We start from the raw sequence: 26,693 nt of genomic DNA, 5'->3' as shown, positions 1-26,693 counted from the left end.
ATTTTAAAAGCCTAAAGCATGAGTACCAGCCCGTTCCTGGGATCCTCTCTTATCAAGAAAAATTGCTCGATGATGTCAAGCAACACAAGCTGATGGGACACGATCATTTCTGCACCCAGATCTCCCATCAATCAGTTAGAAAGAGGAAATCTGAGGACGCAGGCCTGTTTCAATTCTGGGCAGCAAAACACCGACAGCCCGCCCGGTTGCTGGCGGGAACTTGCTTTGTGTGGGGGGGTTGGAAGCAGAGCCTGAATTGTGCCTCGGCCTAGTTGGCACCCCAGGATTCTGAGGGAACTGAAATGCTAAGTAGCCACCAGAATTGTCTCAAACCTGGCCAGGGCCACTCTCCAGTCTATTTTAGGGGAGAGAATCCATTTTCCTTTTAAAGAAGTGGATTTTGCAGAGTCTACACTCTTCCTTCTCAACCTGGCAGACAGGGCCATGGTAAGACCTGCCTGCAGCCCGTGCCCGCCAGCTCAATGCCTGAGTCAGGATACTCCTGGTCAGCCTGAGTTTTCCTGATGCTGGGCTGGACCGGCCCTTTGCAGAGTCTGATGCTGTCACGTGACTGGTCCCTTGACTTCGGACATGGTATCAGGGCAGGACCCGTGGAGGCAAGCTAGCCAACCCAGACCAAGAGCGTCCCTGCTGCCTTTTCTGATCAAACTACGTGCCAACCAGACAACCCCTGCCTCGAGGTCCTCCAGTTCCTGCCAGCACCTGGGGGGTGAGGGGTCTGACCTCCTTGTCCAGCCCTGACTGGGGAGGGGAAGGGAGATGAGAGAGAAGGGGTGAGGCTTCTTCTTGGGAAGGGGCTGGGCAGCCAGAGCTGGCAGGCTCCTCTGGGTGACCACATGCACCCCTGCTGTGCCATCCCATGTGGCAGTACCGCTGAGAAGAGCAGATGGGTGCCTTGACTCGGTCAACTGCTACCGACCTTGCCTGCTCTGGACACGTGTCATGAAGGCTTCTGCAGTTACTCAGTGCTGGGGGAGGAGATCGAGGTTCTGCTAAGAGCTGAACTCCTTCAAACAGGGCAGGTATCCTTGTCCCAAGTTCAAATCTTATCCGACGCTACGGGGGACACCCACACCAAAAAGGGAACCCATAAACATAGTGAATAATGTCGTACAGTTTCTGAAAATATCACAATCAGGAATCATGCTTAGCTTGGTCTTTTGCTTTGACTTCAAGCCACTGTCTCAGAGTTGTTTCAGAGACAACCCCTGGCTTATGACCAGTAGGAGTGGCTCTGCTGATGCCAGCCTCCGGGCGGCGCACTATGACCATCAGGTTGCATTCTTGACTCTTCAGAGCAAATTCGGGAACTTGAGGGCCCAGGTGGAGAAGGAATCTAGCTCAATCCAGTGCCCTCGACTGGCTGAGGGAACGAACTCCCATGTTGACAAAAACAGGGGATCAATCCAAGTCTCTATGGACCCTTTGTATCATAAATATAACCCTGCATTAGGAATTCAAAGAAGCAGAAATGAACACAAAGCAGCACAGCTGTGCTTTAACTACTGTGCGGAACAGAGGTGAGAGTGGAGTGAGAAGGCTGGACCCTCCTACACGGCTGTCGGTCAGGCAGACGCAGCTCGGGGCCGACAGCAGCAACATGCTCCATCCTGACTGTCCCAGGCTTCCTGGCCTGGCTTTCTTAGGTCTTGGAAGAGGCCTGGGTCAGAGCCTCTCTCGGGGCTTGTAACAGTCATAGGGTACAAATCATCTGGAAAATGGCAGCTGGTGGCATGCCCAGCACTTATGCAGCATCCTGTTGCCCCATCCTTCTCTCTGTGTGAGACGGACTAGACCTCTCACCCAGCAGACAGCACTCCTGTGTCTACTTAACTCCAGCCTCTCTATGGGCTGGGCTCTGTCAGACACTGGGGGGCTGAAAACGATGACAGAATCCTCACCCTAAGATGCTTATGACTCCCGGGATGGACTCATACATTATGAGGATGCTGTCACAATGGGGTGGCGGGGGTGGCGGGAACACAGAAGTGTGTGTGTATCTCCTTTCTCCAAGCCAGGTTCCCAAGCTCAGAGAATGGTCAGTTTCACAGTTTGGGAGTCAACTGAAAAAAGACAGTAAATAAAAGCACATGGATGTGAGAGTTGGAGAATAAAGAAAGCTGAGTGCTGAAGAACTGATGCTTTTGAACTGTGGTGTTGGAGAAGACTCTGAGAGTCCCTTGGACAGCAAGGAGATCAAAACAGTCCATCCTAAAGGAAATCAGTCCTGAATATTCATTGGAAGGACTGATGCTGAAGCTGTAGCTCCAATACTTTGGCCACCTGATGTGAAGAGCTGACTCATTTGAAAAGACCCTGATGCTGGGAAAGATTGAGGACAGGAGGAGAAGGGGACAACAGAGGATGAGATGGTTGGATGGCATCACCGACTCAATGCACATGAGTTTGAGTAAACTCTGGGAGTTGGTGATGGACAGGGAAGTCTGGTGCGCTGCGGTCCATGGGGTCGCAAAGAGTCAGACATGACTGAGCAGCTGAACTGAACTGAACTGAAAAGCACATGGAAACATTTTCACTATTAAAGATAAAAAAATCTGCCCCAGTGATCGTTCTAATCTTACCTTTCCCACCAAACATCTTGAGAAGTCTGCACTGCCTCACCCCATGGCCCCAGTACCATTTGCACTCCCCAGTTCTTGGGTTCCTGCTTCCCCTGCCATCTCCCTGAAACCCTTTTGCATCAGGGCTACCAGGGAGCTGCTGGTGGCCTGTTCAGGGGAACAGTGTTCAGTCCTCATTAGGTGTGACATGTTCGTGGCCCCTGATGGGACAGTCCGTCCTTAACCCTCCCAGCCTCTGGGGTCTGTCACTGTTTGGTCCCTCCATGTCCTCTGGCGCTCCCCATCCAGGGACCATCCTCAGCTCTTATCACTCATCACACAATTCTGACCATTTACACAGAAACGACCCATAACTGAGTCTTTCAAACCCTTGTGGACTCTAGACCTGTTCTCTGGGCCACTGACTTGCTACTTCCAGCGGGGTGTCCTCAGGTATTGCAGACGCCACTCGTCAAACTCAACTCCATTTCTTTCCCATCAGTGAAGTGAAGAAGTCTCTCAGTCGTGTCCGACTTTGTGACCCTATGGACTGTAGACCACCAGTCTCCTCTGTCTATGGGATTTTCCAGGCAAGAGTACTGGAGTGGGTTGTCAGGTCCTTCTCCAGGGGACCTTCCCGACCCAGGGATCGAACCCGGGTCTCCCGTGTTGTAGGCAGACGATTTACCGTCTGAGCCACAAGGGAAGTCCTTTCACATGAGTAACTCCTCCTTTATTTTTGCTTCTCAAATGGTACGACACCCAAGCATGCACCTCCTGCCAATGCCCAGACTCCTGCTAAGTGACTCTCCTATTCTCCCTCTCCACAGTCGTGTCCCCCCCCACCCCCCGGCTCAGGGCCCGCTCTCCCCCAGTCCCCCGCCGGCACTGATGCCCCTCTGCCCTCTGTCCTCACCGCAGCGGAGTCCTCTGTTTCATCCCAGGAAGACGCCCCCACCAGCCTCAGTGATGGCGCTGATCACTCTGGGCTGGGACAGTACCGCCACACGTCTGTCTGTGGCACCTCGTGTCCCCAGCTCTCCGGGGGCGGGGACTTCGAATTCCTCACAGTTTGCCTCCAGTGAGGATGGAGGGGAAATCGAGTCCAAGGCAGCTGCTTGGTAAAGTGTTCAGTAGCTGAGTGGAAGTGCTCTGGACCTAGAGCTTACCTGCAGTGGCTGCTGAATATGAGCTAGCCACGGGCGGGGCCCCAGCCATCTCCCTAGAAATCTCTGTGTGACATAAGAATGCCACCGGAAGCAAGAATATGATGACACCGCTTCCAACAGCAGTCAGTTGAGGGTCTGGGAATGCCAGAGAAATGGTGGATGGGAGCCTGTCGCTGGCGGCCTCTGTGGGAACAGGCTACCCACAGCCTTCTCCCAGCAGGGCAGGAGAGGTGCGGGTTCCAGAGAAGAGGGAACAGAGCTGAGGCTGAGTCCCCAGTGGACACTGAAGTTCACTCCCACCCCCAGGCCACCAGCTCCTAACGGGACAAGCTCACAAGTGTCTAAACTCAGGCGTTCTCAGGCAAGCCCGAAATGATGGTCCACCACTTTCCTCCTCAGAGAAGTCACACCAAATAAACTCATCATGCTTTCCTCTTGGCCAGTAGATCTTTCAGATTCTGTGTCACATTTGTCATCTTTTTTAACATGCCCAATCCAGTGGTCCAGGGAGAAAGCTTTTTTGTGTGTGTGGAGTCAATATTATTCTAGGTGTGAAAGATAAGACATAGTGCCACCGAATTATCAAAGGCTAGAGAGAAAGTCAGTGGCATATGAGGGCCACCCAAACCACCTTGCTGCCCTTGAGTTTCCACGTGCTGGTTCGGCCCAGCACTGCAAGAGGTGGAGCCGACAGCGGCACCGTCTCTGTCTCCCAGGTGGGTGCATGACCCTCAGTGACAGAGGATATGAATGAGTTCTTGAAGGAAGCTCCAGAAATAAGAGCAGAAAACATCACTCTTTAACCATAATCTTAGCAATCAAATCCTTCTGCAAAATGTTTTCTGTACTTTTTAACAGATAAGGAGAAAATTGGCCTATTGAATATTTCCCAAAAGAGAAGTTATATAGAAATGGCAATAATCACTCTGTTAGATGAATGGCTTGGTAAAGGAGTTGGCATAAAATTAAGAACAACAACAGTAACTTCAGGTTCAGTTGGACAGGTTACTTGTCATTTGTGATTCACTATAATTAAGAACAGGTCTTTCATCATGGAAGTACCCATAAGTAGCCTTTGTCTATCCATCCAGAGGTTTTAAAAGCCACCTTCCTTACAAAGTTACAGATGCATATTCTATATATTACTATATTTTAGTAATATAGCAAATAAACTATATATTAATTTGGATTTTATATGATATTCATTGGGCTTCCCTGGTGGCCGAGATAGTAAAGAATCTGCCCGCAACGCAGGAGACCGGGGATCGATCCCTGGGTTGGGAAGATCCCCTGGAGAAGAGAATGGCAATCCACTCCAGTATTTTTGCCTGGAGAATCCCACGGACAGAGGAGCCTGGTGGGCTACAGTCCATGGAGTCTCAAAGAGTTGGACATGACTGAGCGACTAATTATTCATTAATATTCATTAAGCATAATTTTATATGTTGTATGTAAAATTATACACACACAGATCTTTGTGAATAAAAATTTTCTACCACACTGCAATGTTTATGTGCTCACAAAATTTGCTTTAGCCTCACCTGCCTTAGTACTTTGATCCCTTTCAAAGGTACCCTGGGATTTCTAGAAGGGGTTACAACTCAAGCTCTGCGAGCAGCAAATACCTTCCCACCCACCACTTCCAACATCAATGCACAAGGATCTCCCCATCGGGGTTGTGGCAGCACCAGCTTACAAGGTCTGTTCTTTTTTGGACCTTAAAAAAAAAAAGTCGTTCAGTCATGTCTGACTCTCTGTGACCCCATGGACTGTAGCCTGCCAGCCTCCTCTGTACATGGAATTCTCCAGACAAGAATACTGCAGTGGGTAGCTTTTGGACCTTAGATGGAGTCATAAAGCCACCATGTCCTAAAAATGACATCCACACTAGGCTGACATCAAGATACAAAGGCGAGAAAAAACATACTTAGGCAGCAAACAAAAAGAGATGGTAACAGCAGATGAACTGCTTTTAACAGTGGAATAAACACTTTTTCAACATTTTGCATTTTGGAGACAGTTCCTTTCAGAGTCACAGGGACCCATTCTGGTAAGTTAATGTCTGAAATCATTCTCTGGAGAGTCTACTACGTCCACATTCTCTGGAGAGCCTACTATGCCCATCCACCAAAAAACTGTGATCTCTCTGTGGAAGCCGGGGGTTAACCTGTGGGTGTTTGCCATGCTGTGGGCAGCTTTTCCCAAAGTCAGATCCTTCCCTGGGTGGACAGAAGGACTGAGGCACATCTATTTGTTTCCCACTGATGCGTCAAAATTTCAGCCTCTGATTGTGGGCTGAACACCCCCTTAATCTCTACAGATGTATAAAAGGCAGAAATGAATGTATGCAAAACATTTCCTGAGAGCTATGGGAGGGCCAGTCTCGAGATGCCTGGACCCAAGGCTTAAGTACACTTAAACGGTCAGGTTCCACAGAAGCGTGTATAACCAGGGGATAAACTTAAAAATCATTTCATTTTTTTCTGACTTTGGTAAGGAAACAACCTATTGCTCTCTGTAAGGCCTGCCGATGACACTTTCAACTGAGAATATAATTTCCCTTGACCCATTTTTCCACCATGAAGGTAGAAATGGTCCATCACCTGGTGATAACTTACCCTTTCCAAAGACTTAAGGAGATTTTGTCTCTCTTTGAGCTTCTGAATACTGATGACAATTTTGTGTCTTGCGCCTTTGGTAACATTCTGTAATGAAGTAAAAGTTAGATTTAAAAACATATTTTTAGGCATCAACTTGAAGAGATTCTTGGAAGCTATTTAGTACATTACTGTCTTCTTGGTTCCTGCGTGTGTGCAGGTTAGTAAATAGCCATTCATCTCTCTCTTCAACATCCACTGCCATCAACCTCTTACTAAATGTTGTAACTCCTCAATATCCATTATCATCAACCTCTTCTTACTAAATATTTTAACTCCTCCTGACCACACATGTGCTTGTGTCTTTTCCCTGTGACCTTTAGGAGAGCAAGAAACAGCCAATCATCCCACCCAGCATGAAATTTCTTCATAGTCTTAAAACATCATTTTTAAGTCATACATTCTTTCCTTGTGTCCAGGTTTTATCGTTTCGGTCCCTATCAGTTTCCCTGAAGGTTCCAATCCCATACAGAGATATGCATTGCTTTCTCAAAGCTTTTCTATGTTTACCCATCTTGAGGAGATATGAAATCCAGTTCAGTTCTCACCCGGTGTCAGACAACACAGGCTGGTTTTTATCAGTCTGTAGGCCCTCCTAAGTCTCCACAAGGAAAATCAGAATAGAGAAGAACTTAAACCTGTAATAATGCAGTCAGCACTTCAGGTAGAAGATTGGGATTCACAGTTAGGATTATGGATTTTATCTTAATAAACTGTGTAGCAGCGAAGAGCCCTAGGATTCAGTTAAACATCTGTTGACTAGAAAGACCAAAGATTTCCAAATGGAAGGTTCTTTCTCAAATCAGACCTGTAATATAAACTTCTGATGACTTTCTGCAAAGATTCATAAAATTTCCCTTAAAGGTGGAAAAGATGAAAACACCAGGGGTGTTGCCTTTACCGAGGAAAATTAAGACTCTAGTGACATCTAAATCCATCTTTAAGATGAAATACTGGGAGCATATTACTATTTAGCCTTGACTTTTGGTTCACGTGAATTTTTACTCTGAAAAGTTTGTGCTGGGCTTGGGTTTTGCCCTCTGTGTCAATTATTTCTTGTTTTTTTCCTCAATTTGACCAAGTGATGACTGAACTTTCTTTTTCTCAACTTTGACCCAAACACAAGAATGCTCTTAGAAGCAGTTCTCATCAATCCTGAGGATCTCAAGGAGCGATCAAGATAAAAAGCAGTGGGAGAAGCCTTAGGAAGTTGAAATTAGGGCTTTTCATTCTCTGAGAATGTGCAGTGACTTTGGGCTTTGTCTTACATCTCAATACTGGTATTCAGCCAGGCCTGCAAAGGTTAACTGCGGGTACTGAATATGCAATGGGAATTCAGGATCTGCTGGGAGGTCTGCATCCAGACCAGCCATGCCCCAACTGGTACAATCTCCTCTTCCTGCAGGGGAAATACTATTAGCCCGTTCAGACCATTAATTCTCTCAAATCACCACTCAAAGGAAACTGAGGTCAAGCTGAAAATGCAAATAGCATTTTAAACAAGGGGAACAAAGACATTGGTCAGATCTATTTGCTCAAGCACAGCAGGGTAGGAAACATGCTTAGTTTCAGGGGTTCTGTTGACTGGCCTGGCCTTCTGCATCCACAGAAGGAAGGAGGAACTTGCCCTTTTATGGCACACAGCAGGGGACTGCCATCTGAGACCTGGGGTAATGTTATTCAGTGTGGTTAGAAAATATTTTGTACAACGCTCTCCGTTCGAATTAAGATCAGTCTGAATGTTTTTGAGCAACTTCTGGAGAAGGTCTGAGTCAGGACCTGGTGCTTCTGCTTCCTAACTACTGGAAGTTAGCTGATTTGTAACCAGATTGAAAAATTCACAACCAATCTGTCATCCTCCAAATCAGCACTGGCCAAGCAGACAGAGGGGGTGGGCAAGGAAAACAAAAGCAGGGACACAGATTCTTGGAGGTCTTGGTCAATGCTGTTTCTTCTGATTCCTCCCTGACACCCTAGGAGTGTACACCTAGGTTATTATTTTTTTTTTTCATAACAGTCTTTCTCAATCTCACTTGTCCTGTGGTTATCCATTTGTCTTCCATCTTGTACTGGACCCCGAAGGCAAGAACCCAGCCTTACCATGTGATGCTGGCCCACGCCCGGCAGTTCCTAAAACAAGGCAAGCTACTAGGTGGGTAGAGGTGTGGGTCCAGACAAGGTCTGCCTTGAACTTTGAATGCAAGGTTCCCCCTGGGGCACCTTCCCGGGTACGTACCTGAGCCTCCAGCTGGCACTCAGTGAGGGCCATCATCTCCTCATAGGTCATCTGGGAGAAGAGCGCGGCATACTTGTGCAGGCGGAGGCTTTTTAACCAGGCTGGAACATCTGTGGCGCCCGATGTGCAGGACATGGGGAGAGAAATTGAGAGGGGAAAGAGAGGAGATGACCAGAGATGTGGGAAGAGAGAAAAGGAAAGGAGATGGTGGTCAGAGAAAAGAAAAGGGGAAAAAAAAATCATCTTTCCGTTACTCATTGTTTCATTTTGGCAGCAAATTACCAACTTAGAAGGCTTGGTCTAGTTTTGATATTCCCACTGTTGGGCTCTCTTACTTTGTTTTATACCCGGGGGCCCTTGGGCTTCAGAGCACACAGCAACTCTTTAAAATTACATTCCAATTTGTGAGTATGTAGGTGGTTTTCTGGGCAGAGGGTCATCCACAGCTTCTATAGGATTCTCAAAGGGGTTCATAACCCCCAAGATGGCAAGGATTCACTGCTTTAGTCAGACTACTTCACTGTTGGTTTAGAAAGAACTGACTTAGAATGTTAAACTATATACGATGATCTTCATCCTCAAGATAATTTCTTTCTAGGTTTAATGCAGATCCCCATACGCTGTTTCCACTGCTTTCACAGTGATAGAGAAAATAAAACAAATAAACCAGGCACGGTGACCATGAATGGGGTCACTGTCACTAGCCTGATCATTCTTCTGCCTTCCTATACGCTAGTGGGAATCAGGGCATCCTGGGCTCTAAACTACCACACAGTGTGTGTATGGGGGGGGGGGGCCGGGGGGTGGGTTGCTGACCATTTCTTCAAACTAAGGCATATATCTGAAATTGTCCTTGACCTTCTCCTTGAATGTCAACCCAATATCAATTCCAAAGCACATCTGAAATAAGTCTCATGTTTGGGATTCTACAGTTAGGAAAATTAAATAATAACCGTATTGAAAATCCACAGGAGAATTATTACCTTTCTAAGTACAACCAAAACAAAGCACTTGCCCATATTTTTTTGTCAGAGTTTTTGAGCAATAGGATCTTTGAGAAGTCCCTAGAATCATCTTCCCCAACCCCTGGCTTATTCTACAGATGACAGAATTAAGTCATAACATCTAGATCACAGGGCAAGTATGTGGTGAAACGGGGACCAGAGCCAGGTTGCCAGATTCCCAGATTTTTCCTATACTGTATCATCTTTTGTAGAATGAGGACCAATAATCCATCAATGGGAAGGCTGAATAAACAGTGACTTTATAGTCCTCTGAAATGCTGAAGCACTGGGAAAACGTTATTCAAGTTTTCTATGAATATTACCCATTATTAACCATGTTGATTGCAAGATACTGTCTGTTGCTAAGTGCTTTATTTTGAGGCACTGACAGAGACCATAAACACTACAAAATAAGTAGGAACCTTCTAATTTTTTAATGTTTAAAGTAGTCAACTGGCATTAACTGAAGAGGGCTGGCCTACTCTGAAATCAGACCCTGCCTCCTGGGTGAACTGAATCTAGATTTAGGGGCTGTAGGTATGGGATTACCACCTGAAACTCAAAAGATAAAGTGGGGGAAAGTGGGCGGCCTGGTGAGGTTACTTTTTGATTTGCAGTTATATGAAGGCCAAAGAAGAGGAATTTCTGGAGAAACAGAATTGGATATCCAATGGCATTTTAAGAAAAGGCTCAGTCATTTCAGGCAAAAAAATCACTGATTCTGTGCTTCGAGGCCCTTCATTCTACTGTGACAAGTAGAGAGTCCCGCTGGGACCATCACTAACTGTAAAGAAATAGGGCTTCCCGAGATACATAGGACCAACCCCTTATATCCCCCTCAACTCAAACTGTGGTTGGATCAAGAGTCCAGGCCATTTGCTTCCCTCATGTGATATCCTGGAGCTCTCTGACTAGACTTGATTCTCCTCCATGTTTTTGTTGCTGTTATGCTAATACTTCCACGGAGTGGGCAACAAATAGATATAGCTTCAGCTTTTAGGCCACCGACACGTTACTGTTTAGTCATCAGGTTTCAGGTTTGCTGTTTACATCTTTGAAAGGCCCCAAGCAGCTGTTCAGAAAACTCAGTGATCACGATTCAAAGAAGTCTGGGTAACCTAATGCCACACTTGGGTACAATCTGTCACAAAAGAGTATGGGGCAACTTCATGGGCTACATTTCACTGGATGCCCTACAACTTAATTGTGCAAAATCTACTGATGATAAGACAAATAGAATCCCGAGCTACTAAATCATGTTGCAAACTGGTTGCTTTATAAGCCAAGATGACAATATGGTGTTTTAAGAGTCGGGGAGAGTGGGGTGCAAATCTCGGTGTGGCAAATCTCAGTCCAATCAGTGCTCATTTCTTTCTAGAAAAGTATTTTGACAACTATTCCTGGTTAGAGGGATGAAGAGCCTGGCTCACTCATTTAATCAAAATATAGGTCACTGGGAATCATTTTCCTAGAAAAGGTTCCTATACAACTTTAGAACATGGTGAGTTAGACCTTCCTAAAGAGTTATTTCTGGATTTGTTCCAAGGAAATGCAAGCTCTTCTTGGCCATATGTCCCTTGGGCAGGCATGCTGACCTGCTCCTAGAGGGTCAGTTCCTAGCTCAGTGCTATGTGCCCTCTCCTCTTACAACGTCAACTGATGAACAAAGAAGAGAAAATCCCACCTCTTAAGAACGTAGCCTACTAACCTCTGCTCCCCTACCCCACCCCCCGACTCCGGTTGGTGGTGAGGCACCTTCCTTTGCCAGGGATTAAAACAAAACTCCATTAAGAGAGAAACAAACCAGAGAACTGAGTGCCTTGACAATTTCACTCCTCTGAAGCCAGGAATTCCAATGACTTGGGAGGCTAGATTCCCTAAGATGTTTGCCAGGGACAAACTCTAAAAGCTCGGGTCCTTTCCCGTGGTCCAGATGCTAACTGGCTGGATGCAAAGCTGAGAACCAGCTAACTTAACTCCAGACCTTCTTTTCTTATTCTGCAAAGCTGTGGCTATGGTTGGAAGACATGGACAAACAGGGGTGTTTCCTGGAGCAGTGGATACGTGATTGAAAGCATGCATGCCTCCTGGGCTCCTGCCTCTGGCTGGCACACAGTTGTTTAGCTTCATCTGGGCTGTTTCTGATGGACAAGCCAATGGACAAGTCAATTCTCTTATGTAGTGTGAGAAAGATAAAGATGCTTTTACTATATGCTAATTTCCTTGCCAAGTGTGGGCATCCTGGTATCTGCTCATTCAATGTTGACTAAATGCCTGTTATAGGGGCCAGGCATGTGCCTGCCATCAAGGAGTTTTTAATCCAAAAAGAAAGGCTTACTTAAAAAAAAAAATGTATAAAAGTTGCAGGACAAATGCTAACTCTACTCAAAGTTCTGGGGAATGGGCACAGAATGATGGGCATTTGGGTTGGCCTTGGGGAGTGAGGGGTAGCTTCACAGTAGCATTAGTCCTCGACTCACTGGGCAGACCATAATGAGGAAGCTGTCTCAGGAAGCAGGAGCAGTGCATAAGCGAAGCTGAGATCCAAGAGAGCATTCCAGGCCAAGCAAAGGCTTGGGTGAATGCTAGAGAAGAGCTTAGACACCAGGTGGGACAAACAGGCAGGGGCCAGATGACTGGGATTTGTAATGCCGAAACTAGGAAAGTTGACCTAGGCTTGGGTGATGGAGGAATTGCTGAAATCTGAGCCACAGAGGCACAATAAGATGGCGTATGTGAGATCAGGGAAGGCTGCTGATGTTAAGGCAGAGCTGGAGAATGTGGGAGTGGAGGTCAGGGGATAAATCCAAACCTTCCGAGACGGCTGGGGAGGGCAGTGGAGAAGGAAAAGACATAAATCCACAGCCCTTGAATATCAAGGAAGAACAGGGAGTGAGGGAGAGAAAGGAGCCTAAGACAGTTCCTGAGTCAGGTTTGGTGGGAAAGTACAGGGGAGCAGCTGGTCTGGGGTGAGAGGAGAGAGATGGTGAATACCACTCTAGGTCAGCTGAGTGTCATCACCTTTGAGCCATCCAGATGGAGGACAACTGATCAAGATCTCTGAAGAGGAGGCTGAGCTCGGAGCTACTTCCCTCATCAGTAGCACATGGTAGTTGTTTCAGCCACAGAAGTGGGTGAGACCCTCAGGGAAGAAGGGAGAGCCCAGGTGGAGCCCTGGAAGCACTGGGCCTTTAGAGGAAGGTGTGGGAAAAGAAGCTCGTGAAGGAAACTGACAAGAGAAGGGAAAAGGGTAGGAGGTTTCTGGGAGAAAATAGCGCCACCCATTTGCAGACCAGCGTGCTACAGGGTCCATCCTTATGAAGATTCTCTAGATCCTGCTGCAGTCCATAGTGGTTTATCTTCTCAGGGCCACTTTTGATAATAGCACTTCACCCATTTTTCATACGCCCTCTCTACCTCTTGGTCTTCACCAATGGGATCAAGTTTCCAATTACACTGATTTCTATTTACCTTTTAGAGTTTGTATAAATCAGCCACAGAGAGGCTTTGTGGTACACACAACACCTTGTACAGATCTGGGCTCTGATTAAAACTTGGGCTGCTTTGCTCAAATGCCTCCTGCTGGAATTCTATTCAAGTAAATAGGCTGGTGCAGTACCTGTCCAACAAACAAGGATGCCCAGCAAGAGAGAAAGATGGAAGTGATACTGCAGAAGAGCCCACTACCGGGAGTGATATAAAGGGCAGGGAGTAAGGCGTCCCTGGAAAGGAGAATCATGAACCATCACAGCCTCATTTTCCATAAGAAGCTTCACTGTGGTGGTCCTGGAAACTGCAACGGAAGAACAGCTCCCATTCGCCACAGAAAGCCAGGTTAATCTCAAACAACTCCCTCCTGCTCTCCAAGACCTGACCGCATCCTTGGTCTTTGAGGGAGAGAAGAACGAACTTAGGAGGAAAAAGGGACTAATTCTTCAGTGTTGAAGTCAGAAGAAAAACATGTCTTTCAAAAATGAAGGACAGAAGTCTAGCAGCACCAGCAAGATAATTGGAGCCCGTATGTATTTTTGACTAGAGCAGAATGGACAACCCTACTCTGTTCAGTAGTAGCAGTAGTGTTAGTCGCTTAGTCGTGCCTGACTCTTTGCGACCCCATGGATTGTAGCCCACCAGGCTCCTCTGTCCATGGAAATCTCCAAGCAAGAATATTGGAGTGGGTAGCCATTCCCTTCTCCACGGATCTTTCTGACCTGGCGATTGAACCTGGGTCTCTTGCACTGCATGCAGATTCTTTACTGTTTGGGTCACAAGGGAAGCCATATTCTGTTCCAGGCTCTGAGCAAAAGGAAGAAGGTTCCATGGTCTCTGGTCCCCGTGAAGCTGAGAGGGGGCTACACCATCCTGGACATGTCCATGGTGGCTTCTGGCTTCCACACTGGTGGGGAGCATGTGTGGGTCTTGGAAGGCACAGAGATGGCTGAGTTTGGGTAAAATAACCACTTAGAAGGGTTAGGTACAAAGAGAGGGACTAAATTTTTCACAGTTTCCATTGGCTATGACATTCCTAAGTGGTGTTCTACTCTCAGCCTGCTTTGCATCAGTAGCGGCTGGGTTCCATCTTGAAAGCTGTGCTTGAAGTACTTCAGCAGAAGACACACATTTGGTAAGGAATAGTGGTAGTCTCATGACTGTTAGAATTTGGGGGTTTGCTTTTCAAAGACATCAGGGCTTCTCAGCCTATCTGAGAAGAGGGAGCACAAGTTTGAGCCCATTAGGACCTAACCACAAAGGTCGTATGTTGGCATTTGGAAATAAAGAAAGCAAAGTAAATTTACCAAATCCTGGCCTTTAAGTTAGATGAATTTAAGACGGCGTCTAGAAAGTCAGCTTTCAGAAAATAGTAACTTGTTCCCGTGACAGCCGTGCTGAAAAGTGTCCCAACCACACACGGGGCTATGTCACTCCCTCTCTGTCACTCATACCCTTATGACCCTCAGAAACTGGATTCACAACCTTTCTTACAAAGGTTTCTGATGGGTTCCTTTGTCTTACAAAAATCACACTTCTCCATATATATATTTTTCTAATCTTGTTCTAAGACAAGCAGAAGTTCAAAGGTCTACATTTCAAAAATAACTCAAAACCCCAAATGAGCTATTTCAGAATAGGCAATATATTTCCTTTGCTATGGAGAAAAAAATATAAGTTTCATTGAAGAAAGATTCTTTAGAAAAGAAAAACTGAGCCTATTTTCAGAGTCACTGGTCCCCTCCACTCTTAACTGCTATGTTTCTATCAAGGTTACTGGAACCAAAGCTTTCTATTTTGCCTTTATCATGTCTATAGACAAACAATGTAAGTTTCAATTACCCCTATATTTTTATACTAACAAAATGCCACGCCTCCTAAGTATACCAGCCACTGTTAATTTGTAACGATGAGGCTGAAGCTCACATCAAGAGAAGCAGATCCCACTCCCCACCTCTACCCCTCTCACACTGACAACTGAAATGAGAAAATCTTGGAGCTTCTAGGGAGCCTAAATCTTTCTTTTTGGCTGCATCCAATGGCATTTGGGACCTTAGTTCTCTCACTATGGATCAAATCTGCACCCCACTGGACTGGAAGTGCAGAGCCTTAACCACTGGACCACCAGGGAAGTCCATTAGAAGCCTAAATCTATGGGACTTAGCCAGAAGTCCTAGATCTACTTCACTAGCCTAAATCTACTTTGCTAGCCAGAAGCCTAGTGAATCCCCCACATGAACTACACAGAGGGAGGCAGAACGCTGAAACTGCGCAGGGGAGGAGAGGAGCGAGGGCTGCTGGGGAGACTGGGCCGGGGAGAGCATGGTGCAGCGTGGCCCTGGCTGGCTCGCTTCCACTGGACTCTTCAGGTGCCCAACTCAGCCTGCTCCACTCCATCCCCTCAGTCTGTTTCTTTTCCTATTAACTATTTGCTATTGATGATACCATGGGCTACCCAGATGTCCCAGGCAAAAAACTGGGCATCGTATCGTCCTCAATTCCTCCTGCTCTATCTATCCCTGTCTACCTGCAATCAGCGCCATTCAATTCAGAGCTCTCTCAAGTCTATCTTATTGAAGACCCCACGAACACACTCCTTTTGTCTCCTTTGCTCGGCTGGCTCCAAATTCATTTTTCTCCTTGGTTACTGAAACACTGCCCACCTCTCAGTTGGCCTCCAAATCCAGAATTCCCTCCCTGTCCTCTACCTTGACACAATTCCCACTCTTCCTTTCCGGTCCTATGTCTAACGTGCAAATCTAAACAGGTCATTTCTGCTGCTACATTCCTTCAATATCAGGATAAAAGCCCCAATCTTTTGCAAAGCCTAGCATCTGGCTTTTCCCTCTCTCAAGACTGTGTTCCCATGGGCCCTCAAGCCATCAGATGATGCACTTGGTCAAGCTGTCTCATAACCATGCTTTCAGGCATACTGTTCCCTCTGCACAGAATGCCCTTCCCTCACCTTATATATTTGGCTAATCTGTAATCCTGCTCCAAGCTGAGGCTCCAGGCCTCTCCCCCTCCAGGAACTTTCCTTGACTCCCCTCCACTTGAACCAGGGCCGTCCGTGCTGCCTGCCTCAATCCAGGGTGAGCCTCTGAGACAAAATATTTTCACAGCTGTGCACATGCATTGGGCCCCTCACACTATAGCGAGTCCCTCGAGGCAGGAACCATCTCCTTCACCTTTGTCTCCCCAATAACTATTCCAAAGCCTCTCTCAGCAAGTGCTCAAGAAAGGCAGCTGACTTGATGAGCACCAAAATGAAACCTGTTAACCAGCCTTTCTTCCTTGTCTCTGTTTCCATTGAACAGTCACATCACTCAGCAACAGTCCTGGACTTCGAAGTCTCTAGGTGCTGGGTTTACACAAAATTTCTAAAGATATGATGCTAATAGGAGGGGCACATGTTCTTCCACCAATGAAATTCTATTCTCCATCTCTTTTTCTTGGAAGGGCGTGGTTTTTTCCCCCCTTCTTGGCCACCTAAAGGCTTTGTGTGAGGGAAGGGTAAGGGAGCACGTTAGATTCATGTGATATAGAGGAAGAGAAGAACATAATTGAGTATTCAACCTAGAATCAAGAATCTTTCCCCTGAAATAAGTAAGTCACAATGAAGTTTTCACAAAGAATATGGAGAACTGAATTTAGAAACCACAATCAGCATATTCAGTCCAAACATGTATAACCAGTAGCCTCTGTGAGGCATGTTAAAGGGGAAACTTTCATATTCCCATTCAGGGTCCCACTTCTGTTCATTAATTTCGAGTTGAGTAGCTGATCCCATGATTCCCTGAGCCTGAGATATTAGTCTGAGATCCCTACTGCCAGGGACATCCACTCTGTGCCTTGGAGCTGACTTAAACCTTCGGGATGGGTGTTCACTATAAAAGGGAAAACAAAGCAAAGCGGGCAGATGATGTTAATCCTCTGAGAGCAGGAGCTGATCTACTTGTGAGAGAACTTAGTGACAATCCCTGGCAGGGAACGCTGAGACCAAGACAAAAAGAGAGATGGATGTTTGTGAAAAATAAAAAGGGCAGGAATGCTGGGCCCTGAGCTGTATTTCCCACTCCTGACCCAAGAGGCACATTCCTAAGGGACAGTGTAGCCAATCCTGGCTCATCTGTCTGGATGGAAAGGAAGGCGAGGATGAACACAGCGTTTCAGCAAGGTATGCACAGCTGCTGGCAAGAAAGATGAATTCACACTAAATTAAGCTCAATTACGGGAATTTTTGTTCTTTTCCCAAGGTGTGGGGTGAGGGCTGACATGCATCCCCTGGAGATTTGGAACTCCTCCAGATTCTACTACAGATTCCATGTTGTTCTCGTAAGCTGGGCGTTTAAAGAGTAGGAAAATAGCAATCAGATGATGGCATCCTGAGATGGACCAGAACGGGGCTTTAAAAGGCCGGCACTCCAGCCAAAGGGCCCGGTCACAGAAAGGAAGAGATGAGGATCCAAGAGGAAGAGCTGGCTCTCTTTAAAGGCCCTTCATTAGATTTCAGATTTCATTTCTCAGAAAAATACAAATTAATTTGGAAATTGAACCTGGCGTCTGCTCTGGGACAGAGGAATTGAATGACATACTCTTAGGGTAGGCTTGTTACGGGCTGCTTCTGTGCTCTCCTGAGAGGCCATTCTGAGCAGCATCTGGTGGCAGGAGTCCCCAGGGGGGTGGCCTTCAAGGGAAGATGGTACCAGGTGCAGTGGGGAGGGGAATTTTTGGGGCACAAATGCTGGCCCCAACCCTCTGGGATGATACTGTTTTCAGGTGTGGATGTTTCTATAGCTTGACTTATCAGCTGAACCGCAAATATACTTTTTCCAAACATAGAATGTTTCATCCTCTCTCATGTTCCTTCAAGTAGGTGTTTCTATTTAATTTGCTAAGAACTTTATACTTTGAATCCCGTGCAATTCTTTGGGACAGGGACAGTTCAATAATTCAGCAGAAGGTGGATATACACAGAAGAGCGTCCTCTGTTTAGTCCCGTCACCAAATAGCACGTTTCTGACCACTCGTCTTGGGCCTATAAAGATAATTTTGGATGTAAAATCTTGTCTGCATCACCTTCTGATCAAAGACGCTCTGAGGGGACAATTCACACCAGTTTTAAAGGAAGGAATCGAAGAAGCTGATACATGGGATGTTCCTTGAACTTTGGAATATTTGGGCTCTTACTCTTAAACAGGGATAGGACATCAATTCCATTTTTCTCTCCTTCATGTCTCTTTAAAAGCCTACTGTCACTACTACTAATGAGTAGTGACTTTCTCATCTCTAAAAGTCAGCATGCAATGGGCACACCTTCACCTGCTCTGAGAGAATGTCTAAAGTATACAGAGCGCTTCAGAATAAAAAACACAGAATGAAAGATAACAAAGACAAGAAAGTCAAAGGGAAAAAGAAACAAAAGATGATGAAGCTCCTGTAAGCAGATGGTGAACCCAGTGTCCCGGAGAACAAGGACTTCCCACAAGACCCTCTAAGCCCTTCAACAGGAAGGCCAGGCCTCCTTTCCATGGTTACCAGTTAGAACCTCACATCCACTGTCTTGGAAACCATTCGTCCAGACACCCCACTTTGTCCAGACACTTGACTTCACTCGGAAAGAAGCAAGTCCAGAGAAACACTGGCTCCACCTTTCTTGGTCCAAGCATGGCTGAGCCATCCCTGCTCTCCATGCCCTGGGGCCCAGCAGCTTGAGGGCAGACCTCAAAAATAGGTTTTGGGAGGTCTCCAAAATTATGACACATTCCCCCGAAAACTATGAAAGATATATAAAAGAGGACACACATCCTCTCCCTGCCAAAAGGGGCCATTGCTTCTGAAGCCTGTTAAACACCTTCAAATGACCCATTTGTACCACCTGAGAGAGAAAAAACATCAAGATGAGTCCCAACTGTTTTGGACACTCGGCACAGCATCCATCACGGATGGCGCTGGGATGAGAGGATGCTGGCCTGAGCAGCTGGGAAGGACGGATGCTTCAGGAAAGTGGCTTCACATCAGGTTCATTTCCCCTGGTTGACAGGCTCCATTTTCAGCCTCAGGCTCATTTACAACCAGCACCTGGCAAGCAGTGGGCATCTCTCTGTGCCACGCTTCTGTGGTGGGGAGGGGGCTCAGTTCCTAGCCTCCTGTGTCAACACTAATCCTTCTCAAGGGAAAGCTCAGAAACAGCACAACCTCAGGACTGTGTACGCCATCAATGAGGGCGCTCTCAGAGCCTCCCGTCAGCAGCATCGTAGTCCCAGGGGCATGACTAGCTCTTGTATCTCCATCTAAAATTGTTATTGGTGTGTCTCTGATGAGCATCTTTCCCTGAGGCCTTCCCAGCCCTTGAACAACTTGCATCTAAAAATACAGAATGTGCGTATCCTCTTTGAACCTACCATGGATAATTTGGAAATCTCTATCTCTCGATGAGTATCTTTAGAAGAGGAGAGATTTACAGGGCAGTGTAGAACATTTATTGATGCTGCACAAAAGGTCTTTATCACCTGTATGCAAATCCGTTATCAGCCTTAAAACACTGTCAGCAAGTCTCACTGTTATTTTTTTCACGTCCCTTCAACAGATGCAGAGAAAAGGGTTTGCAGGTTTCTCTGGATATCAAAGGGAAAGGGAGAGAGGAAAGGAAGCACCAGTGCGATTCTACACTAAGAGAAATTTTAAAAAAAGATCCTATGGTTTGTTTTGCTAAATTATTGACGGTTCCCTGGCCAGAGCAGTGAGGTAGAAGGCTGGAGCAGATCAACGTCTATACAGACAGGGCAGACCAAGGAACGGATGTGCAAACAGTAGATGCTATCGCCGCCAGCTGTGACTCATTTAATTGTCTGCGAGTCACTGCATTCAGAGAAAAAATAAAACAAAAAGGAAAAAGGAGGGCGTTGACCTCTCCTGCTCTTCCCAGGTTGTGGCACGCAGCCAAGGAAGGGGAATCCGAGCCCTTTCTGCGCGGTCAGCCCTGGAGCTCGGAGCTCGGCAGGGGAGGGGCCTCCCCGCAGCCCGGGGAGGGGCGGGTCCTTCCTCCTGGCTGCCTACCTCTCTGCTCACCCTTCGACTCCAAATCAAGGGAGGGGCTCTGTTGCCGGTGGTTTTGTCACTCACCTTTCATACCACTACCTTCTTCTTGGAATGTGTTACGAGCAGTGGTCTGATCTTCTAAGTGTTCACTCCCACCACTTCCTGAAGAGGCTACACTGCTTTGTGGAGACAGGGGGGCATGATCGGATGGGAGGCACTGGGGTCCTCTAGCTCGTAAGTCCTCATGAGACATCCATCCATGTCCTAGAGGCTGGTTTGGCACATTCATGGGTGGGGTAAGGGACACAGATCGTTTCAAAGGGCTGTGGTGTGCCTGGCCTGAGAGAACTGGAAAAAAAAAAATAAAATGAAATAGGTTATTCCCCCCCTTTAGCCTGGGCCACAGAAGAACCCACAGTACCTCTTAACCCTGAGAGATGGCGCTGTCTGATCGCTGCATCCGGGGTCATGGGGTGGCTCTTCCCTTTGGGGTGGTTAAAAAGGATGCTGTCTGTACCTGTGGGTGAGTTGGGCTCTCTAAGGAGGCTACACCTATAAGGCCCACACCTGTGACCTTCACCTCTGTAGGTCGGGATCTGTTTTCAGTTCTAACTGTAGAAATCAGGATTCGGAGCAGTAGACCCCAAAATCAGGTGAGGATTGACAGCCTGCCTGGCAAAGTAGTGATCTGCCATGATGGAAACAAACATGTCCTGGCCAGTTTTTTTTGGTGGGGCGAGGGGGGAACCACACAAAACCGGACATGACCAATGTCATTAGGGTGGACTTTCTGGAAGGGGAGGGCAGACCACTCATCGTTGGCAATCTTGGCTGGGCTGAACTAGCAGAAGTGGATTAGTTCTTCCAACCAGGAATCAGGGGAGCTGTCACCTCTGAAAGGGGTACAGGCGCAAAAAGGGGCCTGAGACGAACAGGGACCTCAGGGTATGGGGCACTGCAGCTGCGTGTGAAAGGGCCGATTCTCTCCCTTAGCTTTGCAGGTTAATGCCAGACTTTACATGAGAACACTTCCAGGTAACAAGGCTTTCATTCAGAAGCCAGTGGGGTGCTCTCTGTAAGCCGGGAACAGTTTTCTCCAGCATGTGCAGCCCTTCCGCACAGCAGGCAACATCTGTGTAGCCCCCATTTTTAATTTCTTTTCCAGAAAACCAGGAAAAAGCAACAAAACTCACATATAACTAGCCAAATTAAATTGAGGTCATTCAAGGGAGGGATTTAACCAAAATCAACGCCGAGGGAGCCGACGTTACCCTTGGTTGGTTTTTCTGGGCGTGTAAAGTGACAGCTTTACAAAATAAGTCTATTCATAACTTTCTCTCTGTGCTGGCCCCTGACAGGTCCAGTTTATTTTGACTGCTGCAGTGCTAACATGGAATTGAGCCACATGCGTTTTTAAACATTTTTCAGGAAAGCCATTAAGTTCCATGTAGGGCTCTATCCCCTCCAATGAGGTATGATATTTACTCTCCCAAGTCCGGACTAGCACTGCTTTGCTGGCATTAATCCTTCTGGTGTTTTTTAGCCAGCAGACTTGACATCCCAGTGTGAGAAGTTCTGCTTTCTGTTAAACTGCATTTCTGGTGGGGCAGCATCCACATAAAGACGTGAACAGCAGGCTCTCTTGCCCCCACTTAAAAACATAAAGACCAGAGCCAAAAGGCTGAGTGTTTGCAAAAAGTGTGTTTGAGACAGTAGTGGTGTGGGGAGGCCGCTCATGGTCAGTTGGCATTAACCAGGCCCAGGAGCAATGGAGTTCACACCCCTGCTGTCCATATTTCTGTTTGGCTTCATGCGGCCAGAAGCGCAGCTTTCTGTGTGAAAGAAGGACAATCAGAAGGGCCAGAAACTTCTTTATGAACAAAAAAGCGAAGAAAAAAAGGGAGCTGCCAATTTTACTATCTGTAACCTGAGAAATTTCTAATTTGGGTAGATTCTATCAAAGGCAAGGGATTATCAATAACTTCAAATATGCATAGGAACATTTTTTATTTTTTGGATTCTAACAGGCTGAAACAGCTTGCATTTCCGCTAAATAGACTAAGGAAGAAGCTCTTTTAAAAGGCTCCCTGCAAAATGCATTGCTACCTGGTTGGATCTGAATTAGCAAGAGAAAAAGGGAAAAAAAGCAGAAAAAGAAAAAATAAAAAAATAAAAAGGAAGCAGCAGCAAAAATGAAGAGAGAAGCCAACAGGAAGAAAAGCCAGACATCCAGAAAATTCATTTCATGCCTGTCTAAGTATTTATACAAAATTGGGTGGACTTGTTCAGGGCTGCCCCAAGTGATGGGACTTTCCAGCTTAGATGTCTTTGCTTCCTGGTACCCCTGCAACCATTTCAGAATACCTGGTGGGTGCTCTGATTGGCGCTAGCCAGGTGGGCCCAGAGTGGAAAGGCGGGGGGGCTCCTCTTCACAGCCAGGATTAGAGTGAGCCCCAAACCATAAAAGCAGGCCTTTCCCAGAGAGACACACACCCAGAGCTGATGGAACCCTTAGCACCCTACCTGGTTACAGGCAATAACTGAATCCATCACCATGAGTGTGATAACACTGCTAAGAGAGTCCCCATCCTTGGATGCAGAGAACAATACCACACACAGGTAGCAGTTGAATTCCAGTATTAGATGAAGCCAATTTGCTTCTTTCCATCAAAAGTTTTCTTAAAATTCATGTTAGCTCCCCACTGACAAGCATCCTTGCAGAGGCTGTCAGTGTCCAAGGAATCCACTAGATGTTTACATAACTTGCTGGGACTTATAGGGATTCATTCATAAAAACCTAGACCCATTTCTTCATATGCCCCTGGCTTGACTGAGGTCACAGGGGATATGGCATGAATTTGGTCTCTGTCTCTTGGGCTTCTCTTGTGGCTCAGCTGGTAAAGAATCCGCCCGCAATGCGGGAGACCTGGGTTCGATCTCTGGGTTGGGAAGATCCCCTGGAGAAGGGAAAGGCTACCCACTCCAGTATTCTGGCCTGAAGAATTCCAGGGACTGTGTAGTTCATGGGTTTGCAAAGAGTCAGACACGACTGAGCGACTTTCACTCTAATAAAAATCAGTTATACCTGAGGTGCCAGGGCTTTTTCCCAGGGACTCTCTACCTAAGGCCTCACTGGGTCTGTATCAGAAAGACTTCTACAGTTGGCACCAAAGTCAGAAATGTCCCCTTAGGAGTGAACCTACTGTAGCAACAAGCAAAATGTCTCCCACTAAGCTTCTGCTTTGCAGAGAGGCCCATGGATTTAGAGTCAGGGTGACACACCCTGACATGAAAGCCAAGTTGTGCATGGCAAATGCCTCATTTCTCCAAAGGGGACTGAGGCCTTTGGGAAGGAGGCTGGAGCAGGTGACAGGTGACCTGCCCACGGGGCCGCTTTGGGGTGAAGACAGATCTTTCGGTGGAGCTAATAGTGATCACAAAGCGAAATTTGGTGTTACTTCATGTGCTGGGGGACTTTGTTTGCCATAAATTAGCAGAAGAAAGAATAAATGCCGTGGACAGAGAGAGTGTAAGACCACAGACTGCACAGCGGTGGATGAATGAGGTGGCCAAGAGCAGAGGGTGCATGGCTGTCCCGTCATTCCATTTTCTTTTCAACCAGAAGTATTCATCTGAAGTGGTGTTACATAGAGGAATAATGGATATTCAGGTGAAAATAAACGAATGAAAGTCCTTTGCCTACAAGTAGAGAGGGGAGAGCAGGGAAGGCAGTCTTCTGAGAAGCTTTTCACACTGTGTTAGTCTCCCCAGAATAACTCTAGCTAGAGGCGGGCCTTCTGAACGTTCTTAAGCTGCCCCAGAGTAATATTCAAATGCTGCAGAATTAAGCACAATTTGAAAAAAACAACAACAAACAAACCTCACTTTAGAAGTTGGCAAGTTCCAGCAGAATTGAGGTCTTGAATTTGTGACTTCATAATAATGAGGGTTGAGGGGACAGCATGTTTCAGGGGGAGAGGATTCATTCTAATAACTGCCCAGGAGGGCAACACTGTAACCCTTGCTCTTGAAAAACTGAAGCTAAGACTTAACAATGAGTATAGAGTCAATATCCCTTATGTTTTTAGGAATCGCTACAAGAAATTTCAGGTACATACACTTATATATGGGGCTTCCCTGGTGGCTCAGCTGGTAAAGAATCCACCTGCAATGCAGGAGACCCCAGTTCGATTTCTAGGTGGGGGAGATCCCCTGGAGGAGAGATAGGCTACCCAGTCCAGTATTCATGGGCTTCCTTGGTGGTGCAGATATCTGCCTGCAATGCGGGAGACCTGGGTTCAATCCCTAGGTTGGGAAGATTCGCCTAGAGGAAGGCATGGCAACCCACTCCAGTATTACTGCCTGGAGAATCCCCATGGACAGGGGACCCTGGCGGGTTACAGTCCATGGGGTCACAAAGGTTCTGACATGACTGAGCGACTAAGCACCGCACAGCACACTTACATATGTACATACATATGTATGAGTACATACGACAATAGGGTACTGTAGTATTTGGAACATTTATAAATTCAAGTGAACTGAAAATAAATAACAAATACTGAGCAAGTCTAGCTGAAATATGGGAAAAGCAGCTAAAAATAATCTTGCTCCAGCAGTGCAGCAGCATGATGTGAGTACAGAGGGTCTTATAATCTGGTAATAAACTCTATCATACCGTTCGGGGCCAGCTGCCGTCTGTGACCTCCTCTAACCTTATGATGTCTTTTTCATCTCTAAGCATCTTTCATGAGACTCCTTTCAACACTTTTTGAGGGGAAAATACGATACCTGGCGCTGGGTTGTGTTCTTTTAAGTATTTTCTTGAAAGCCTGGAAATCAGATTTCTTCCCCCTTTCCTCTGACCAAAATTGACTTTGCCTTGATTCTTAGTTATTGAAATAAGAGGCAGGAAAAGACTTTTCAGGATAGTTAGACTCTTAAAAAAACAGCTGTAACTACCTCTTTTGCCTTCTAATGTGACAAGTAATGGGGCTGTGCAAAGAGGAAGGTTGGGGGTATGGGTCCAGCTATCTTCTCAGTTCACTGTCAGGTTAAGAACTGCACCTCACTGTCAAGGACAGAAGTGATCCCCATAAACAAACAGTCCAGACGACTGAAGCTTAATTTTTAACACTGAAACTTTATCCTAATAAACGGCAATGGCGATTGTTCAAAGATACATTGCATTCTTCTCTGTTCTCCTTAAATTTATACACTGAATGCAAGTAATGCTTTAAAATTATTATGAGCATAGGTTAATAACATTTCAGAGCTGGAAGGCCCCCAAAGGCAATATAATTCAATAATCCCTATGTTGTGAGCTGTGGGCCCCTGGGCGGTGGAAGGACCTGGGAATTCCTATATGCACCAAGCCCGGTTAGTAGATGAAATGCTGTGCGACAAATGGTTTTGATACGTATGCAGAAGGTATTAACATTAATCAAATACAAATTATTTTATATTTGCTGAATTCGCAGCTCTTTTTGTCATTTTTTTCATCATCTGTTTGAAGTTTAGTGATTTTATGGGGATCCCAGTTTTCTGGGATCTGAACTCAATGATAGAGATGACTGCTGTTCTCTGCTGTGTTTGCTGAGTCCCACGGGCACCTAATTGGCCTCGGGAACTTGTGTGCTTTAAGTCCTCTGATTCCGTTCACAGTTAACACTGCTCCTCAAATTCAGTCCACCACCATTTCTCACTGTTCCCACTGTGTGCTTCCAACTATTTCCAGGCTCAGCGTTTTGTCCTGGAGTCTAGAATCAAGACTGCTGCTGAAACTGACTTCCGTTTGAATAGAGCCATTAAGTACACCCATACTTCTAATGTCATTCTTTTCCATCAAACCCAGAAACCTGTTTTCTCAATCCAAGGTTGGACTCTTGCAGCCTCATGAGGCCCTTATGAGTTCAGCCACATGGACATGATTTGCAATTTCATTCTTCTTTCTTCCTAAGCCAGTCTTTCCATTTCTTTAAGATTATTTTTTAATATGGACCATTTTAAAAATCTTTATTGAATTTGTTACAATATTGTTTTTATTTTATGTTTTGGTTTTGTGGCTGCGAGGCATGTGGGATCTTAGGTCCCCGACCAGGGATTGAACCCACGCCCCTTGCATTGGAAGGCGAAGTCTTAACCACTGGACCACCAGGGAAGTCTTAGTCTCCATTTCTAATTCAAGCTGGCGTCTTACAGGAAAATTTAATGCTTTGTTAATATTTCAAATTCTAGATGCTCATGTGATAGAACTCAATCCAACTGCAATTAAACTTTACAAAAAGCAGTTCATATTTAGGGATTTCAAAAAGCAGAATGAGGAAATAAAATATTTGCATATTATTTTAAAATATTTAACTTAGAATTTCTTTCCTGAATTAAAAGATCCAAGCCATTTCCTTACTCTGGGGATACATATTGTGTGTGTCAACAGGCTACAAAAATACATGCGGAAAATTCTATTTACACACTGCTAATGGTGTATTTTAACTACATTGTCTAGATCTACTCCC

At 46.2% G+C, this 26,693-nt stretch overlaps 1 protein-coding gene across 10 annotated transcripts in view; it reads right to left on the bottom strand.

Moving 5' to 3' along the window:
* SAMD4A (sterile alpha motif domain containing 4A) overlaps nucleotides 1–26,693 on the bottom strand; it is a 223,747-nt gene that overhangs the window by 33,890 nt on the left and 163,164 nt on the right. For 8 of the 10 annotated variants that reach the window (XR_011488314.1, XR_011488315.1, XR_011488319.1 and 5 more), the window contains 3 exons: nucleotides 20,263–20,526; nucleotides 8,645–8,754; nucleotides 6,370–6,456 (listed from right to left, as the gene is read on the bottom strand). Coding sequence is in view for 2 of the 10 variants with exons in the window: in XM_070469377.1 (XP_070325478.1) it covers nucleotides 6,370–6,456; nucleotides 8,645–8,754; nucleotides 20,263–20,526 (461 nt within the window). In the remaining 8 variants the exon portion in view is untranslated. The remainder of the gene's footprint in view (nucleotides 1–6,369; nucleotides 6,457–8,644; nucleotides 8,755–20,262; nucleotides 20,527–26,693) is intronic. The other 2 variants (XR_011488316.1, XM_070469378.1) reach the window with 1 other exon arrangement.

The sequence above is a fragment of the Odocoileus virginianus genome, chromosome 6, assembly GCF_023699985.2.
Source record: "Odocoileus virginianus isolate 20LAN1187 ecotype Illinois chromosome 6, Ovbor_1.2, whole genome shotgun sequence".
NCBI lineage: Eukaryota > Metazoa > Chordata > Mammalia > Artiodactyla > Cervidae > Odocoileus > Odocoileus virginianus.
The sequence above is the reverse complement of the archived record's forward strand: the minus strand, read 5'-3'. Positions and strand labels throughout refer to the sequence as shown.